Genomic DNA, 17,057 nt, shown 5'->3' on the forward strand with positions numbered 1-17,057 from the left:
ACTACACCGAGGACCCAATGGTCTGAAGTGATCTTTCGCCACTCGGTGTAGTATGGCCTGAGCCTCTCTGAAAATGGCAGGGGTGGATCCAGGTGAACGGCATGGGTGCCACCCTCAGGCGCACCATCAAAATTGTCTTTTGCTGTTGTTGGGCCCCTTCACTGGGCCCTGTTGAGAGGCTGCAGATGACCCCGATCAGTCACGGCGGTTCAAGCCCCTGTATCTATCACAGCCCCTCCTGGGTTGAGCGGGCCTGGCCGGCGGCCGAGGGGCCAGCTGAGTCTGGTGCTGGGGTTGAGGCCGAGACTGATGCCTCGAGGCCTGCGGTGTGTATAGCCCCAGGGATTTGAGGGTGGCCCTAGAATCCTTCAGGGCGTGCAGTTTTTCATCCGTTTTATCCGAAAATAAACCTGTCCCATCAAAGAGCAGGTCCTGGATAGACTGTTGGGCCTCCTGCGTTAACCCTGAGGACTGCAGCCATGAACACCTCCGCATGGCAATAGCCGAGGCCATGGCTCTGCTGGTTGTGTCCACAGCATCGCTGGCAGTTTGTAGGGCCGCCCCTGCAACAGCGGCGCCCTCTTCTAGGACCGTTGCAAAGTCTGCTGCCTGGTCCGGGGACAGCCCCTCTGCAAATCTCCACATGGGGGTCGAGAGGTTTAAGTTGTAGCGGCCGAGGAGTGCCTGGTGGTTGGCGATCCTTAGCTGCAGGGCCACTGTCGAATAGACCTTGCAACCGAATAGGTCCAGTTTTTTATTATCCTTATTTTTGGGCGTATTGCCCTGGTCGCCCTGCCTGTCCCATTGGTTGGCCGCATCAACCACAAGGGTCCCAGGAGCAGGGTGGGTATAAAGAAACTCGAACCCCTCCGAGGGTACATAGTACTTTTTCTCAGCGCCCTTGGATGTGGGGGCAACCAAGGAAAGGGTTTGCCAGAGAGCCTTGGCCAGCTTCAAGACTCTCTCATGGACCAGCAAGGCCACTCTGGATGGCCCTGCTGACCCAGCAACCCCAAAGAAGGGGTCCTCCTCCTCAGAGAGTTCCTTGAACTCCAGGTTAAGGTTACTGGTCACCCTCTTGAGGAGCTCCTGGTGGGCCTCAAAGTCTGGCAGGGGTGCCCTATGGTCCCTGGCGGCTGCGTCATCAGGGGAGGATTGCGGGAGGGGCCCCGTGGAGGGACTCTCCTCAGGGTCCGATTCCTCCTCCAAGGAATGGCCCTTGTCTGGTTGGCTCAGTGCGAGGGTGCCAGTTGGGCCACTGATGACTGTACCGAGACAGTGCCCTGGCCCATCTGCGCCCCCCATGACCCCCAGTATGGCCACTGCCACGGTCCCTGTGGCCATGCTGGTGCCAGCATCGATGCTGACTGCGGCTCTTCCTGGCAATGGGTGCGAGACCCCAAGCCGCTGGAGCAGTGTCGGCAGTGCTTGTGGCTCCTGCCTTCGTCAATTATCTGCTCCGCGAAGACGTTGACGAAGACAAGGAGCGCCGGGGCCGTCACATGCAGTGCCGGCGGGGAGGTGAGTGGTTGGAGGAGCTGGAATATGACCTCCGTCTTGGTGCCGAGGTCTTACGTCGGCACTTCCCCCTTAGGGACCAGGAGCGGTGCTGGCCGTGCCTCCTCAGTGCCGATTCCGACCCCGATGAACGAGAGCAGTGGCGTGGTGCCAAAGATCTATGGTCCGGGGATTGGGACCGGTGCCGTGCCTGATTCCGTGTCATCTCCTCCGGCACCGGGATCCACGCTGGGCTGTGTGCCGGGGATCGAGACCGGTGTCACGTTGATGGACTTGGTGCCAGGGTGCAGGAGCTGCCCCCCTTGCACGAGGCGGAACTGTACTGACGTCGCCTCGAGTGCAAACCTCTGGCCTGCCCGCGGTGCGGAGGAGCTCTACAACCCGGAGTCGGAGCTATGAGGGGAGCCCACACTCTCTACCCTCTGTGACCGTCTGAGGGGAGACTTAGACTGCTGCCTCGACCACCCACCAGGGCCACCCTGTGTGGGTTTACCCCAAGACACCGGTCCCTGCACCCTCGGCCGAGGGGGGGACGGAGACGTGGGCATGGCCACGAGGGTGCATGCTGCAGCGAACGCCTCCGGCGTCGACGGCCCTTGCAAGGGTGCTCCCCCACCGCCAGGAGTCGGGGGAGGCTCCCTGTGAGGAGATGCAGGTGCCGGAGTAATCTCGATGGCCCGCGGCTGGTGCATCTCCTGACTCCCCCCAGGCTGGGCAGGTGGTGTGGGGGAGTCCTGGCGCTCGGTGCCTTGGTGCTTGTTCCTCTTCGGCACTGGGGCCTGGCGATGGGTCGACACCGGTGCCGGTGGAGCGCTCTGCACCGAGGAGACACTCGGTGCCGCAGGGGAACACGCCGGTTCAGAGTCCGGCCAGAGCGCGGACTCCATCAGGATAGCCCTCAAGCATGCATCTATTTCTTTCTGCGTACGCAGCCTGAAGGCCTTGCAGATCCTGCATTTGTCTTTTCCATGCTGCTCTCCCAGGCAGTGGAGGCAGCGGTCGTGAGGGTCACTCACGGGGAAGGCTTTGCCGCAAGCGGCACAGGATTTAAATCCGGTTGTGCCAGGCATAGCCCAACCTTAAGCCCCTGAGGGCTGTCTTATCTTAATCTAACTAATTACTATACTTAACACTAACACCTAAGCTTAACTTAACAACTATGCTTTAACAGCTACTTAGCTAACAACAACTAGAGAAAGTTCAATGGGGAGGCTACTTGCTAGAGTAGCAAGAGGCAGACGTTCCAGCAACCGTCATGGGCGGAAAGAAGGAATTGAGGGCCCGCGGGGCTGGTGGCGCCTCATATACTGCGGCATAGGCGCACCACTCCAGGGGGCACCTGGGCCGGCCCTGCGGGGCTTGCTGGGGGGAAAAAAGTTCCGGGAACCAGTGCACGGGATGCGCGCTCACCTATATTGGAATGGATATGAGCAATCACTCGAAGTAGAACCTCCCTTCCCATACAATGTGTGATCTCAGATAAGTGCATTTTTGAGTTTCTGCCTGCCATAAGTGAGGGTGCACACCCATTTGTTCCATCAGAGTGCTGAACCTGTAACTGTTTAGTTATTACATGTGTATGAGTTCTGTCCACTAAAGTAACTTCTGAACAATTTGTTAATCTCAAACCAAATGTTATTAAATATGGTTTCTGTCTACATATGGAGTTCATTAAGTCTTGATTTAAAGCTAATTTTAGATTACTAGTGATTATTACACAGTAATACAGGAAATACAATGATTATTCCCACTAGTGTTTTCTTGGGATGACTAAATACTGTACTCAGTTACATAACCATTATATTGTCCAAATAGGAGTCATACGCAGCCATCATATAAAGGTCTGCCATGTTATTCTTCAGACATCCCTCCATTCCTTTTAAAAAACAAGGTTACTTACCAGTAACTGCTGTTCTTCGAGATGTGATGCTCATGTCCATTCCATTATAGGTGTGTGCACGCCTCCATGCACGGTTATCCGGAACTTTTTTCCCCTTAGCAGATCCCGTAGGGCCAGCTCCGGCACCCCCTGGAGCCCCGCGCACATGCCGTGGTATATGAGGCGCTGCCAGCCTTATGTCCCCTCAGACCCGTCTTTCTGCCAACTCCAGTGGTGGGGACGGGAACTGGATTGTGGAATGGACATGAGCAACAGATCTCGAAGAGCATCAGTTACTGATAAGTAACCTTGTTTTCTTGTTCGAGTGCTTGCTCATGTCCATTCCACTATAGATGACTAACAAGCAATAGCTTGAAGGTGGGTCAGAGTTACTGATGAGCTGCCCTCAGCACCACTCTGCCAAATACCACGTCCTCTCTCGCCTGCTGGACGATGGCGTAGTGGGACGTGAAGGTATGCACCGATGACCAGGTGGCGGCTTTGCAGATGTCCTGCACGGGCACTATCTCCAGGAAGGCTGTAGATGAGGCTTGAGCTCTGGTTGAGTGTGCTGTGATGATTCTTGGGAGCGCCACCCTCGCCTGCTCGTAGCAGAACTTGATGCATGATGTAATCTACGAGGAGATGCGCTGTGTGGAGACAGGTGAGCCTTTCATCCGATTGGCCACTGCGACGAAGAGCTGCGTCGATTTCCGGAATGGCTTTGTACGCTCAATGTAGAAGGCCAGGGTCCATCTCACATCGAGCAAGTGCCACGTCCTCTCCTCCTCCGAACCGTGCGGTTTGGGAAAAAATACAGGGAGAAAAATATTTTGATTACAATGAAATTGGGAAACCACTTTGGGCAGAAAGGCCGGATGCTGCCTCAACTGAACCTTGTCTTTATAGAACACTATATAAGGGGGCTCCGAGGTCAGGGACCTAAACTCGGAGACCCTCTTAGCTGAGGTAACGGCCACCAGGAAGGCTACCCTCCATGAAAGCATGAGCAGAGGGCATGAAGCCATGGGTTTGAAAGGGGGCCCCATGAGTCTCCAGAGGACCAGGTTGAGATCCCAGGGAGGCACCAGGTCATGGACCTGCGGATAAAGCCTCTCCACCCCCTTGAGGAACCTGACTGACACGGGATGGGAGAACAGTGATCTCCTCTCTAGCGGCTGATGGAAGGCCGAAATAGCCGCTAGGTGAACCTTCAGCGAGGCCAGAACCAGATCCTGGAGCTTTAGCTGGAGCAGGCACTCCAGGATCGCCTGTATAGGCAAGAGGCTGGGCGGGATACCCCAGGACTCCACCCAACAGGTAAACTGTCTCCACTTAGACAGATACATGACCTGCATAGAAGGCTTCCTGCTGCCAAGCAGGATTTGCTGGACCTCCACCGAGCAGGCTCTCTTGCCTTCTGTGAGCCACAGAGCTTCCACGCCATGAGGTGCAGGGAGTCTAGGTCCGGGTGCAACAGGTGACCATGCACCTGGGACAGAAGGTCGTGCTGTCTCAGGAGCTCCAGGGGTGGGGCGCTCAAAAGATCCATCAACATGCTGAACCAGTGTAGGTGCCTCTCCTCTCTCGAACAGATCCCGCGAATGCCTAGGTTGGCACTGATGTGGGTCCCCCATCCTATGTCCGAAGCATTAGAAATTAGTGTGACCGATGGGACCAGTTCCTCGCACGGAGCGCCCTTCAGCACTGCCTGGGGAAGTCCTCCACCAGTCTAGGGAGGCTAGGACGGGTGGGGGAACTGTGACCACCTGGTCCAGTGGGTGTCTCCTTGGGACATATATCGAGGCTAGCCACGCCTGAAGCGGTCTGAGTTTCAGACAAGTGAGTCTTACCATATAAGTGCAAGTTGCCATGTGACCTAACAGCTGCAGGCAGTGCCTGGCTGTTGTCGTAGGGCATCGGTGCAGCTGGGAGATGATGGAGACCATCGCCTCGAAGCGCGGCTGGGGGAGGAAGGCTCTAGCCTGGGAAGCACCCAGGGTAGCCCCAATGAACTCTATGTGTTGCACTGGGGTTAAGGTGGACTTCTGTTCGTTTATGACTAGACCCAGCCTGTGGCACATAGAGCAAGTGAAGGACATGCTGTTCTGCACGTGGGACCTGGACCTGCCTCTGATAAGCTAATAGTCCAGGTAGGGAAAAATTTGCCCACTTTTTTGTCTCAGGTGGGCAGCCACTATCGCCATGCACTTGGTAAACACCCTTGGAGCCAAAGATAGCTCTGCCCTTTGGCCTGTGAACTGGTAGTGGGAGCCAGTCACCATGAAGCAAAGGAAGCGCCTGTGGCTGGGGAGGATAAATATATGAAAATATGCATCCTTGAGATCAAGGGCAGCATACCAGTCTCCTGGATCCAGGAAAGGGATTACGGAAACTAGGGAGACCATGCAAAAATTGAGTCTTTTGATCTATTTGTTTAAATGATGTGGGTTTAATATGGCTCTTAGACCCCCCTTCGCCTTGGGGATGAGGAAGTACCTCGAAGAGAACCCTTTCCCCTTTCTGCCCTGAGGGACCGTTTACACCGCTCCCAGGCTGAGGAGAATGTCCACCTCCTGTAAGAGGAGTTGCTCGTGAAAGCGGCCTTTGACATCAGAGCGACCGAGGAAGGGGTTTGCCACAGGGCCTTTACAATTTTAAGGACCCCCTTCATGGACTGGGAGGGCCACTCGATCTGGGGCAGCCACCGCCAGCACATTAAAGAGGCTATCTGTGGCCTCTTTTAGTTCCTCTACCTCCAGGCCCAAGTTGGAGGCAACCCTCTTGAGCAGCTCTTGGTGCGCCCTGAAGTCATCCAGGGGTGCAGAGTGGTCCTGGGAGACTGCTTTGTCAGGTGAAGAGGCGAAGAATTGCAGGGGTGCAGCCTGCAGGTATGCCCCCTCCTGGTGAAAAGTGGTGCCCGCTGAGGTTCCCTCATGCGGGTCTGACTCCTCATCCGAGGAGTGACGCTGATGGGCCTTCTCTGGTACGGGAAGCACGGACTGCACCCCCAAAGATTTGATTGATTGGGGTCCCGGTCCCACCTGGAGACCCCATGGGGCCCAATAAAGCCATTGGGGTGGCCACTGTCCTTAGGGCCATCTGGGGGCTAACTGTGCCGGGGGCTCTGGCACCTTATGGGAACGTTGGGTTGCCCAATGACTACCTCTGCTGGAAGATCCCGAAGCAGCATCAGAGTCCGAGGCTCTGTCCTTGCGGTGCCATGCTGGGGGGAGCAGTGTGCCAGGTCACGGGTGCTCCATCTTACTGGGGAGTGCCCCCTTGATGCCGCCAACCTGGAGGATGACGAGAAATGCCTTCAGTGCCGTGATCGGTGCCGATGAGCAGGGCTGTGTTCTGAAGAGCTTGAGGTATCAAAACGACGTCTCAGTACCAACGACTTCCTGAGCTGCTTGCCCCGCGGCTCCATGGTGGCTTTCGGTGACCTGGGTGCGGGCGAACCCTCTGGCACCGAGCCAGACTGACGACTGGGTTCTGCACCACCTCTGTGTGGGAGAACTCTTTGGTGCTGGTGAGCAGAAACGGGAGCTGTCCAAGGAGCGTTGCCCAGAGGGGGACCTTCACCCATGCCGTCCCGACTTGGGTTGCTCCCAGTGCTGGGGATCGACCTCAGTGCTGGGAGGGAGACTCCACGTCCCGTGTCGATGCAAGTCGGCTCGACGATGCTGACCTGGAGTGACTACTAGGGGAGCAGCTCTGCTCTACCCTTGGAGACTGTCCGGCGGGAGATCTTCCTCCCCATACCGGGGATTTCCACTGCCATTCAATGCGGGTTTTCCCCGTGACACCGGCCCCTTCTCCCTTGGCAGAGGGCCGGGCGGAGGCAAGGCCAACAAGCTCTTACCACCTGAAAAGCCTCCGGCGTCGACAGCATCAGCGGGGACAAAGGGGCTCTCCCACTCCCAGGAGTTGGGGCAGGCTCCCTAACTGGAGATGCAGGTACCAGAGAAAGGGTCTCTATGGGCCAAGCTCTGTGCATCTCGGTATTCAACCCCACCCGTACTGACGGCGCACGGGAGTGTCTGCGTTCCACACATTGCTGCTTCTTCCTCTTTGGTACCGGTGAAGCTGCACGGTGCCGAGTCGTGGACAGTGCTGACGGCGCACTCTGTACCAACTGCACGCTCGGTACCGAGACGGAGTGGGTTGGCTCAGAAGCCGGGCGAAGCACTGCCTCCATAAGCAAGGCTTTCAAACCGATTTCTCTGTCCTTTTGAGTCCTCGGTTTGAAAGCTCTGCAGATCTTACATTTGTCCTTGGGGTGGGCTTCCCCCAAACACTTAAGGCAGCTGTCGTGGGAAGGCCTTCCCACAGGAGACGCACAGCTTGAAGCCCAGTGACCAGGGCATGCCCCAGTCGCTTTAAGTCCCAGCCAGGACTACCTTATCTCTAACTACACTATTTAACAAATTGAGTGTATCTCCTTGTATTTCACAACTCGGCATGGACACACCTTGAAGACTTTTCAAGTACATGTCTGCTACTAGAACATGTGCTCACCCATTTGTTATTGCATTGGCAGATTTAACTGGAATAAAGTTAAAGCACTTTGGCCTCCCCTTATGTCTAGTACAGGTGGCTGGAAAAAAATGTACATGGGCTGGCATTCATTCATGTGCACACAGGATCCTCACCTGGGACTTTCCCCTACAGTAGGGTTTGCACCAACATAGCACTTCATTCAGCAAAACCTGCATTTCAAATTACACTGTGGTGATGGAGACTTCCTATAATTATTAGACAAGCACATTCCAAAGTAATTATACAGCAATCCATTTAAAAGAATCCTGCTCTTTTTAAAAATACACTTTTATTCAAAAAGGAATAGGTTTAATAAAACACTCCACATGGTTTCAGCATTGAAATATTAAGTTTCACGTTTTACACATGTAAATATATTACAAATTCACTTTTAATCAAAGTTCAGTTAATGTTGCAGCATTTTCCCATTGTCTTGGTCTTTCAGGCCATTTAATGATCATCATCATCCACAGTCCATGGAAATCAAAAAATCAACTTTTTTGGTAGTCCTGAAAAGTGTAAATTAATGTTAGTGCAAGTAATTTAATTTGTATCAGTACTGATAAATGAGATAAGGTTCCAATCCCCCACTCAAGGTTTTACTAGCTATCTAGAGGACATCTGCATAGCCAGAACTGTGAACAGGATAGCTTATCAGAGCTAGCTTGAGTCCAGCTAGTACAGGTAACAGTAGCAGTGATGACACTGCAGTGCAGTCATCAGTGTGGACTCAAACTGAGTATGCACTTGTGATGCTGTCTGGACTAGGAGTGACCATTTATAATATTATTGATATCAATATTGCAAAACTACAATAATTCATACAAGATATGCCATGTCAGGTACCATTGGAAAGGTTATAATTCACTAAGATTAATAAACATGTTTTTATATATATATATATATATATATATATATATATATATATATATATATATGTCAATTTTGTATTACAAGTTCTAAATATGTATGGTATATTTGCATTTCAACTTGTGCGGTTTCTGCCAGACAGGATGGCAGCAGCACTAAGCTTAATGGCCCATCAAGGGAACTCAAAAGGTACTACGCATCCAGTGAAAGAATAACTTATGAGTCATCAGTACATGTAAGAACAGGAACAAGAAGACTCTCGGGTTCTTCCATGCCATGTACTGTGTGGCTGTGTTTGGGGCAAGCCACATGGCAAAGGGACATAAAAGGCAACGGCATCATTCCCATCTTGTCTTCATTCCTGCTTCCTACCTCTGGATCAACTCATCTACAACTGAAGGTGTGAAACAAAAGGACTGAGACCCATCAAGGTACTGGATGTACACCAGATGAACTATACACAAGCCTGCAAACTCCACAATTCTGCTAAGAATCTGATATATATGAACTTTGAAGTCATTTTGTATATATGATTGCTGTGACCATTTAACACCTCTTTTCTCATTTGTTTCTATCCTTTATAATAAACCTTTAGTTTTAGCTACTAAAGGATTGGCTGGCAGCATGGTATTTTGGGTAAAATCCAAACTTATGAGATTTGGTAATGTGGCTGACCCTTTGGGGATAAGGATAACATTTTTGGTAAAGAGAACAGAGTTTTAATAACTTATCTCTTTACTGGACCTAGTGCTAATTGGGGGCCAGAGACTGAAATGCAATAAAGGGGGCAGTGTTGCTCCTTGATAACCAGTGTCAGGGATCAGAAGCACTATTTGTAACTGATTGGTGAATCTAACTGTAGTGTTAGCCACCAGTTTGGGAGACTCTACTCTCCTTTTGCAGCCTGCCCTGACCTTGGCATTTTCAGGGGAGCTACCTTAGGCACAGATGGGTCACAGTACCCAGCATCTTTACCCAGCTCATGAGCCCACAATTATGCTTGTGCTGCACTGTCTTCACTCCCCCCCAGACCCCAAATGTTCTAGACACACGGACAAGATCCACAGGCTCTCAGCCAGGAAAAGGAAGGAAATGGCATGCAGGAGGCCACATCACTCTTTAGGGTCTGGCTCCAAACATCTGGTACCATAAGGCATGGCTTGTGCAGCCCCAGAGGACACTGCTATCCAGAAGGTTCTCAAAGCTCAGGTACATTCTACACATGAAAATATGTAAATATATAGGGGCCACAAAGAACAACTTAGTAGTGGGATGAAAATTACTGGGAACAAAGTTTAGCTATAAAATTAAGAATGTGTAGACCAGAGAAGTAAATATTTAATGTACATCACAAAGTCTTAAAACGCTCAGAATTTCCAATGAATTAAATCAAATGTCTCACGAGCTAAAATATAAGTCATTCCCTTTATGTAAGGCTCCAAAACAACTTCTCAATCAGGTAATAGTTATAGGATAAAATGTTTTAAATAATGTAATATAGTTTTGGATATTGACAAAACTTCTGATACACAAGTTTTTCTACACCTTAGAATCTACATGGAACACAAGATATTCCTTTTAACAGTGAACATCTCTTGCAAAAGGAACACTACAAAAACAAGTCACCAAGGGGTTTAGGTTGGTGTTATAGACTCAGATTTGGCCCGTTTAGAGAGCAATATTTTGTTTGATAATATAAGGTCTATATATAGTTCTCTATTTCCTTAAACACTGGGACAGGATCTTATACTTACCATGCATCTTCAGTTTAAAATTAAAAATATAAAAATGTAAAGATTTAGAAGAAAAATTACCTTGATCTATTCCTTCTGTTCTCTTCCTTTTTAAACTTAAAAATGAATTTTGTTGTTCCTTTAAGGCTTCTGCAGGACAATTTGGTCTTGGCAATTGACTTCCTGGAGTTGGTCCTGGTCGATTACTAAAATACTTCTGTTTCAAAGCCTTAAAGGTAAGAAGAGAGAAAGCTAGTCAGGTTATTAGTGTGCACAAAACTGATTTGAAGCTATATTCTTTCCTTTGCTTAACCACCTAGCTTATAACTTGTAATGACATCTATAATATTTTTTTAAGACTAGTTGTAGCTACGAAATCCAAGGTTTCAGATTCTCTCAGTGACTTCCATGTAATTTTCTCAGTGTACAAGTCCAGATAATTTGTCTATCATCATCATCTGTATTACTGTAGTGCCTAGAGTCCCCAACCAAGATCCAGATCCCATTGTGGCAGATGCTGTACATGCACACGGTATGACAGTTCCAGCTCTGAAGAGCTTACAATCTAAATACCAAGATAGAAAACAAAACAGGGGCACAGAGATTAAGTGACTTTTCCAAGGTCCCCAGTGAAACCCTCTGGCAGAGCCAGGAATTGAACCACGTTTCTCAAACACCATCCTTTTGTTGATTTACAAATATGTTGGATTCTGTTCTACTCTACCCTAATTGCTCTGGGTTTCTGCAATGCGGAAAGAAAGTGTGTTAGTGAGTATGCAGAAGACCAGAACATACAGGAAGTGGATACAATTTGATACAAAGTGTCAATTTTACATAAGTTAAATTATACCCACCCCACTTTAAAACAGATTTCTGTTCCACAGCTTCTATAAATCATCGTTCAGAAAAAAGCAGCTGGAACTGCCAAGAAATGCTCTTGTTTATGCTAATGATAGTGTTCAGTCTCTGATGTAAGTCAAGCCACATCTGGAAGAACTCAAGTGTTTAGAAATTGCAATTTTTCTGCTTTAAAATGTGTTATAAATGGTCCTCCTGCTACAGCATTTTATTTTATATTTTGCAGCTTGGTCCTTGAATATCAGCCTAAGAAAAAGATCTTCATAAATAGGCTGTAGTATAGCATTCTATTTTGCTAGAAACTGTCTGAAAGCATACTGATTGGACACAGCTGTTCCTTGCATGTCAGAGGAACACTGCTGCAACAGTGGGAGAGGGAGAAGAAATACATATACAAACAATAAACCAAAAACATAGTGAATTGCTGTCACCCTAAAAAATACTCAGACCTGAAGCCGACTGACAAATAGAAAGAGTTTTCTTGCGAAAGTATCAAAAAAGTATGAGGAAATTTGTCTCACTTATCTGGACATTTTCACTGTGGATAAGGGGATAGGTCCATAAATTCAGTAGTGATGTGTTCTTCAGTCTCCATAGTATAGGAGACAGAATCAGATGTTTTAACTGGCTGGGATGACCCTCCAGGTAACTCCACCCACTGTAGCACCCCTCCAGTGAGTTGCTTCCAAAGCTATCACATCTGAATAAAATACATATTAACAATCGCAGAAAATCTGCCCAACAACTAAGAACAACTGTCCAACCTGGGGAGGGGGGAGGGCAAAAAAAAAAAAAAAAAAAAAAAAAAACCAACGGGGATAACCCTGAGTTATCTAGTTAATTTATTAACTCCATCAGCTCTTCCCTACAAAGGGATCAAGCAACACAACTGAGCAAGGAGGAGATAAAGTACAGGGTGGGATGAATTTATGGACCCATCTCCCCCTTTCCAGAATGAAAATTTCCAGATAAGTGAGACAAATTCTCTCTCTCTCCTTTCAGGAGATGGATCCATTAATTTAGTAGTGCTGGGATTTTTATAGCAGTAGCCCTGCCCTCCTATCAATTGTTGGGTGGGCTAAGGGTGAGCTACAGCTTGCAGAATTCTTCTGTCAAAGTCTGCTTCACCTGACTAAAGTCTATCAGTCTTCCAGAAATTATTAAACATGTGCAGGGACCCATGGGTCCATAAGGCTGCCTTATCTGCTTTAATCTTGAATGGGGGAGATTACCTCTTAGCTTTACGTGCCTTGGAAAAATCTTCCCCCATCACTTTCAAAATTATATATAGATTATAGATAGATAGATTAGATAGATAGATTAGATATTGATAGCTGAGGAGGATCTGGAAGCTTTTTATCTCCTGTGGTGTATTAGAATGAACAAAGCAGAGGTTTTATTGAGAGAGTTTGTTCTCTTAAATAGATGCTGATCCTGCTGTGCTTCTCAACATGCACCAGGAATCAAATCTTCTCTGTATTACTGTATGCCAAGAATCAGTTGAAAACTCTCTGGACTTCAGTAGGATTGAAAACACATCACTGGAATATACAAGTTTGGCGGAAGGGAGAGGATTTTTAAGTGACCTCTCAATAGGCTGCCAGATTCAGAGATGCTGCACTGTGGTGGAGTAGATGTTCCTATAGTAGATCCTGGGTGGATTGTAACATTGGTGGAGGGATCACAGACATCTCCATAATGTCTGAAAACCAGGGATGTTTGGGCCGGTGCAGTGCAATCAGAATTACTGTATCTCTGTATCTGTTAGATGGTGCATGTTATGGGAAAAAAAGAGGGAATGCATACAGCAGAGCTCTTTGCCATACCTGGGAGAACCCATCGATTCCCCTGGCCCGACGATATCACCTCCAGGCATACGAGTTGTTCTTCTTGGCACTGGAGCTTGATGCATAGAGCTTCCATGTTAGTTTCCCAAAGGTCTGGGCTATGGGGTCAAACACCTCTGGTGGAAACACCATTCCCCATGCTCCATGCTTTTGTAGCTGAGCAAATCTGTCGTGGCATTCAGCTCCCCTTTGATATGCACAGCTCGAACTGACAATATTTCTCTTAGCCCACCCAAAGAAGGCTGTGGCTTCTGCTTGTAAGAAGCTCAACCACATGCCCCCATGTGTTTACATATAGTATGGCAGTCATGCTGACTATGAATACAAATATGTGTTCAGAGTTTAAGGTGGGGAAGAATGCCTGAAGGTCTAGGTGAATCACCCACAATTCCAAACAGTTTATGGTGTAGTGATATTTCATCAGTGACCCTGACTCTGTACCATGTGTTGATGGTCAGCTCCCTATCCTTCCAAGCTGGCATCCATTGTTATGGTGTCTCTGTGGTTCTGCCAAGCGGATAGTCTGTGAATCTTGTTGGATGTAACCACCATCTGAGGGAAGTTTTACAGTGCGAGTTGAAACTGTGAACATGAGCAGTGAAGCTCAGTAAGTAGAACTGCAGGCACCTGAGATGGAATTTTGCCCATGACAATAGATATATGCACAAAATGGACATGCCTAGAAGATCTTCAAGCAGTAGTGTGGACCGTGAAGGATCTTGTATGTTTGCTCCAGAATCTGTGCTTGCCTGTTTCTAGGGAGAAAAGTCCTGTGAAGTATGATGTTCAGCTAAACTCCCAGGTGTTCCATTGTCTGGGTAGGGGCAAGCTAGCTTTTCACCAGACTGATTATAAATCCATGTTGTTGCAGGGTGTGTACTGGTCATTTGGGCGTCCTTGACCGACTTCTATAGAAGGAGGCTCTTATTAGAATGCCATCAAGAAAAAGATGTATACCCAGAGATGCCACTAGTATCCGTGACTATCCTGGGGGCAGTGGCAGTGTCAAAAATGGGCTTTGTACCACATGTGCAGAGTACTGTATGCTAACCTCAGTTACCATCTGTGTAAGGATGGAAATGTAAAGATCTGTCTCCTTGAGGTCAATAAAGATTAGGAAATCCCCACTGTGGTAGCTTCCATGATAGAGCTGAGCCATGTCCATTTTGAACTTGTAGAAGTGGATCAGCTTGTTGAATCTTTAAATGCAGGACAGCCCTGTCCTCCATGATTTCTTCACAACCAGGAATAGTATGGATTATAAGCCCCAATCTGTCTAGGACAGGCTCAATCACCCCAGTATGGTGAAAGTTGTTGATTTGCCCGAGCATAGCCTTCCTCTTGGATGTGGGGAGAAAGTGGGGGGAGGTAGGGGTGGGTGGGGTGGTGTTTCTTTTAGAATTCTGTGGCATAACACTTGGAAATGATATGTCTCAATCATTTGTCCATGGTGGGGGTGGCAGTAAACCAGAGAGGAACAAAAAAACCCATAGTCTTCTCTCCCCAACCCCAAACAAGGAATATTGGAGGGAGGAAGGTAGTCACTGATTGCTCTTAGAGACAGAAACATTCCTGGAGAATGAGTCACCTCTGCATTTAATGGGCCTGATATTCTTCCTTCTATTCTTAGAGAATCTGCCATCACTCCTACCATTATTTATATGAAGTTCCACAACCCAAAAAAGGGCTGCAGAGAGTGGAAAAATGGTTAAAATTTCTATTGAGTTTATCATTAACAGAAAGATTTTGTTTGTTTGTTTGTTTGTTTTTGTCCTGTGCTTTGGATGTGCCTTTTTATATTGGTTCCCCCCAAACATTTCTCTCCCAAGTATTGGTTTGCTACGAAAAACTTGTCTTGAGGAAATATCCATCTTCCAAGCCTACAGTCATAGAAGCCTTCTTGCCACCACGCTGGAGTCCTCTACCTGGTGGACGACCTGAAAGCATTGGGTTAGGTATTTGAAAGTAGAGCAGATGTTAGGGATATTTTCTTTAAGGATGATTCCAACACACTAGCCCTTTTCACCTTTTTGGGAATGTCAGAGGGTGGACTCGGAATAACTAAGTACTGATCTGGCATCTCCATGGTTTGCTGAGAATTCTTTGTAGTCTCCTTAGAGAGCAGATTCCACCATTTCTGTCAGTCAAAACTTGGGGGAGGATTTTTCTTCCCCCCTTCCCATCAGATGCTTTGTCTTCACTAGATTTACCATTCCATCTTCAGCAGGGTGGCTGGGATGGGGTTGCAAGGAGTAGCTTTAGAGCCTGTTGGAAAATATTTTCAGATATTTACAGTCTTTAACTGCCTCCTCATCCCTGGCCCCTTTTTAATCCTCCTTGACTGAATGCTCAAGGGAGACATCCAATAACAGCAGCAGCCATATTCAGAATAGACTTGAAAAACAGTGCAGGGAATAATAATTCCTCGGGATCCTCTAGGATTGCTTTGCTTTATTTCTGCATTTGTGATCCTTACTCTTCTTAGAGGGAGAAAGGGCCAACGACTCAGAGTCATAAGAGCATGGAGATGAAAGCTTATGCTTTTCTGCTGACAAGACTAAGATAACTGCTGAAAAGGTAGGCCAAGGAGCCTATTCTCAAACAGCTGCCTGTGGCACATAAGCTCCTGACTCTAAAATGGCTACCATGATCTGCTATGAAGAGAAGAGCCAGCAATGACAGGAAACTGGTTTCTCCTTGCTGCATTGGTTCTCAGGACCTATGAGGAAGGGAGGGGTTGTTTGGACTGCAGCACGCCCACTGATGGGGAGGGAGAGGGATGAGGGGGTGGAGGGAGGAAGATGACTGGGGCCCCATGTTTTAACATGCACCTGTTCTGCTGACTGGTGCTCTTTGGGCCTCTGCAGTTCGCCTTCCTGGCATAGGACACCTGGCCACGGAGGGTGGTCCATGTCAATGGCTACAGATTGGGTCCCGGTATCCTAGGCACTTTCTTCAGTACCTTGCCCCTCATTTGCCTGTGGCCCCTGCTGCTCCTGGTGAAAGGAGTTATCAAAACATCCAACTCTGCCTCCTGTAGCACGGAGGCTGAAGAACCCATCAGTACTGAATATATGGATCCATTCCCCAAAGTGACAAAGAAAAATGGTCACATATAGGCTTTCAGCAACAGATTTCATACGAAAATTCTGGGACAAGGCTCCCACTGTAAAAACCAAGGAGGGTCAAGAGTTAATAAGAAACAGAGAAGAAAGAAATATTCATATGAATTTATGATTTAAACATTTATAAAATAAGGGATGAAAGGTCCTGTATTAAGACATGCAAAGCTCAAAGTTCACCAGATAGGCTGAGGAATCAGTACACTGTTCAGCAATCATGCGGAACAGTACTGTTTCATGGTTTCCTTGTACTCCCTCATCTGTCTGTATGTAGGCTCAAAAAAGATTGCTGGAATCCAAAAGGCAAAGGCATTAGGGGCCTTTGTCTGTAACATCCTAAGATACCTTGTTTGTTAAATCATGTTTGAAACATCCTGCTTGTAACACCTCAGAGATTTCGCTTATTGAGCCCTGTTTATACTCGGTTTACATTTATTTGGAAACATCCTGAGAGGCCTTTTGTTGAATGTAAATTGCCTAGTTAAGATCAAAAAGTGTTTGTTGTTAGTACACTGTGATAATTGAGGTAAGTGGAATCCATATTGATGTGAAACTCCATCATAGTATTCTCTTTTTCCTTTAAGAATGAATTTTCTTTTTGAATTGTGTTTCAAGTTTGTATAACCTTTTTTTCCCCTTTGAAGTAAAAGTTAGTTGAAGAATGAATGTGGTATGTATGTGTGATAAA

The 17,057-nt window shown here is 47.9% G+C and overlaps 1 protein-coding gene across 2 annotated transcripts in view; it reads right to left on the minus strand.

Annotated features, from left to right (window-relative positions):
- Window positions 1-8,208: 8,208 nt before the first annotated feature.
- The window catches only part of CDK7 (cyclin dependent kinase 7), a 33,289-nt gene continuing 24,440 nt past the window's right edge, over window positions 8,209-17,057 (minus strand). Inside the window, exons 11-12 of one of the 2 annotated variants that reach the window (XM_067569180.1) lie at window positions 10,624-10,771; window positions 8,209-8,448 (exon numbers count right to left, since the gene is read on the minus strand). In XM_067569180.1, the coding sequence (XP_067425281.1) occupies window positions 8,423-8,448; window positions 10,624-10,771 (174 nt within the window). In that variant the 3' untranslated portion in view covers window positions 8,209-8,422. Of the gene's footprint in view, window positions 8,449-10,623; window positions 10,795-17,057 lie in introns of those variants that run through there. The other variant, XM_067569181.1, reaches the window with a different exon arrangement.

The sequence above is a fragment of the Emydura macquarii genome, unplaced genomic scaffold (genome assembly GCF_026122565.2).
Source record: "Emydura macquarii macquarii isolate MOO-44397 ecotype Brisbane River unplaced genomic scaffold, CSIRO-AGI_Emac_v2 contig_2897, whole genome shotgun sequence".
Taxonomy (NCBI): domain Eukaryota; kingdom Metazoa; phylum Chordata; order Testudines; family Chelidae; genus Emydura; species Emydura macquarii.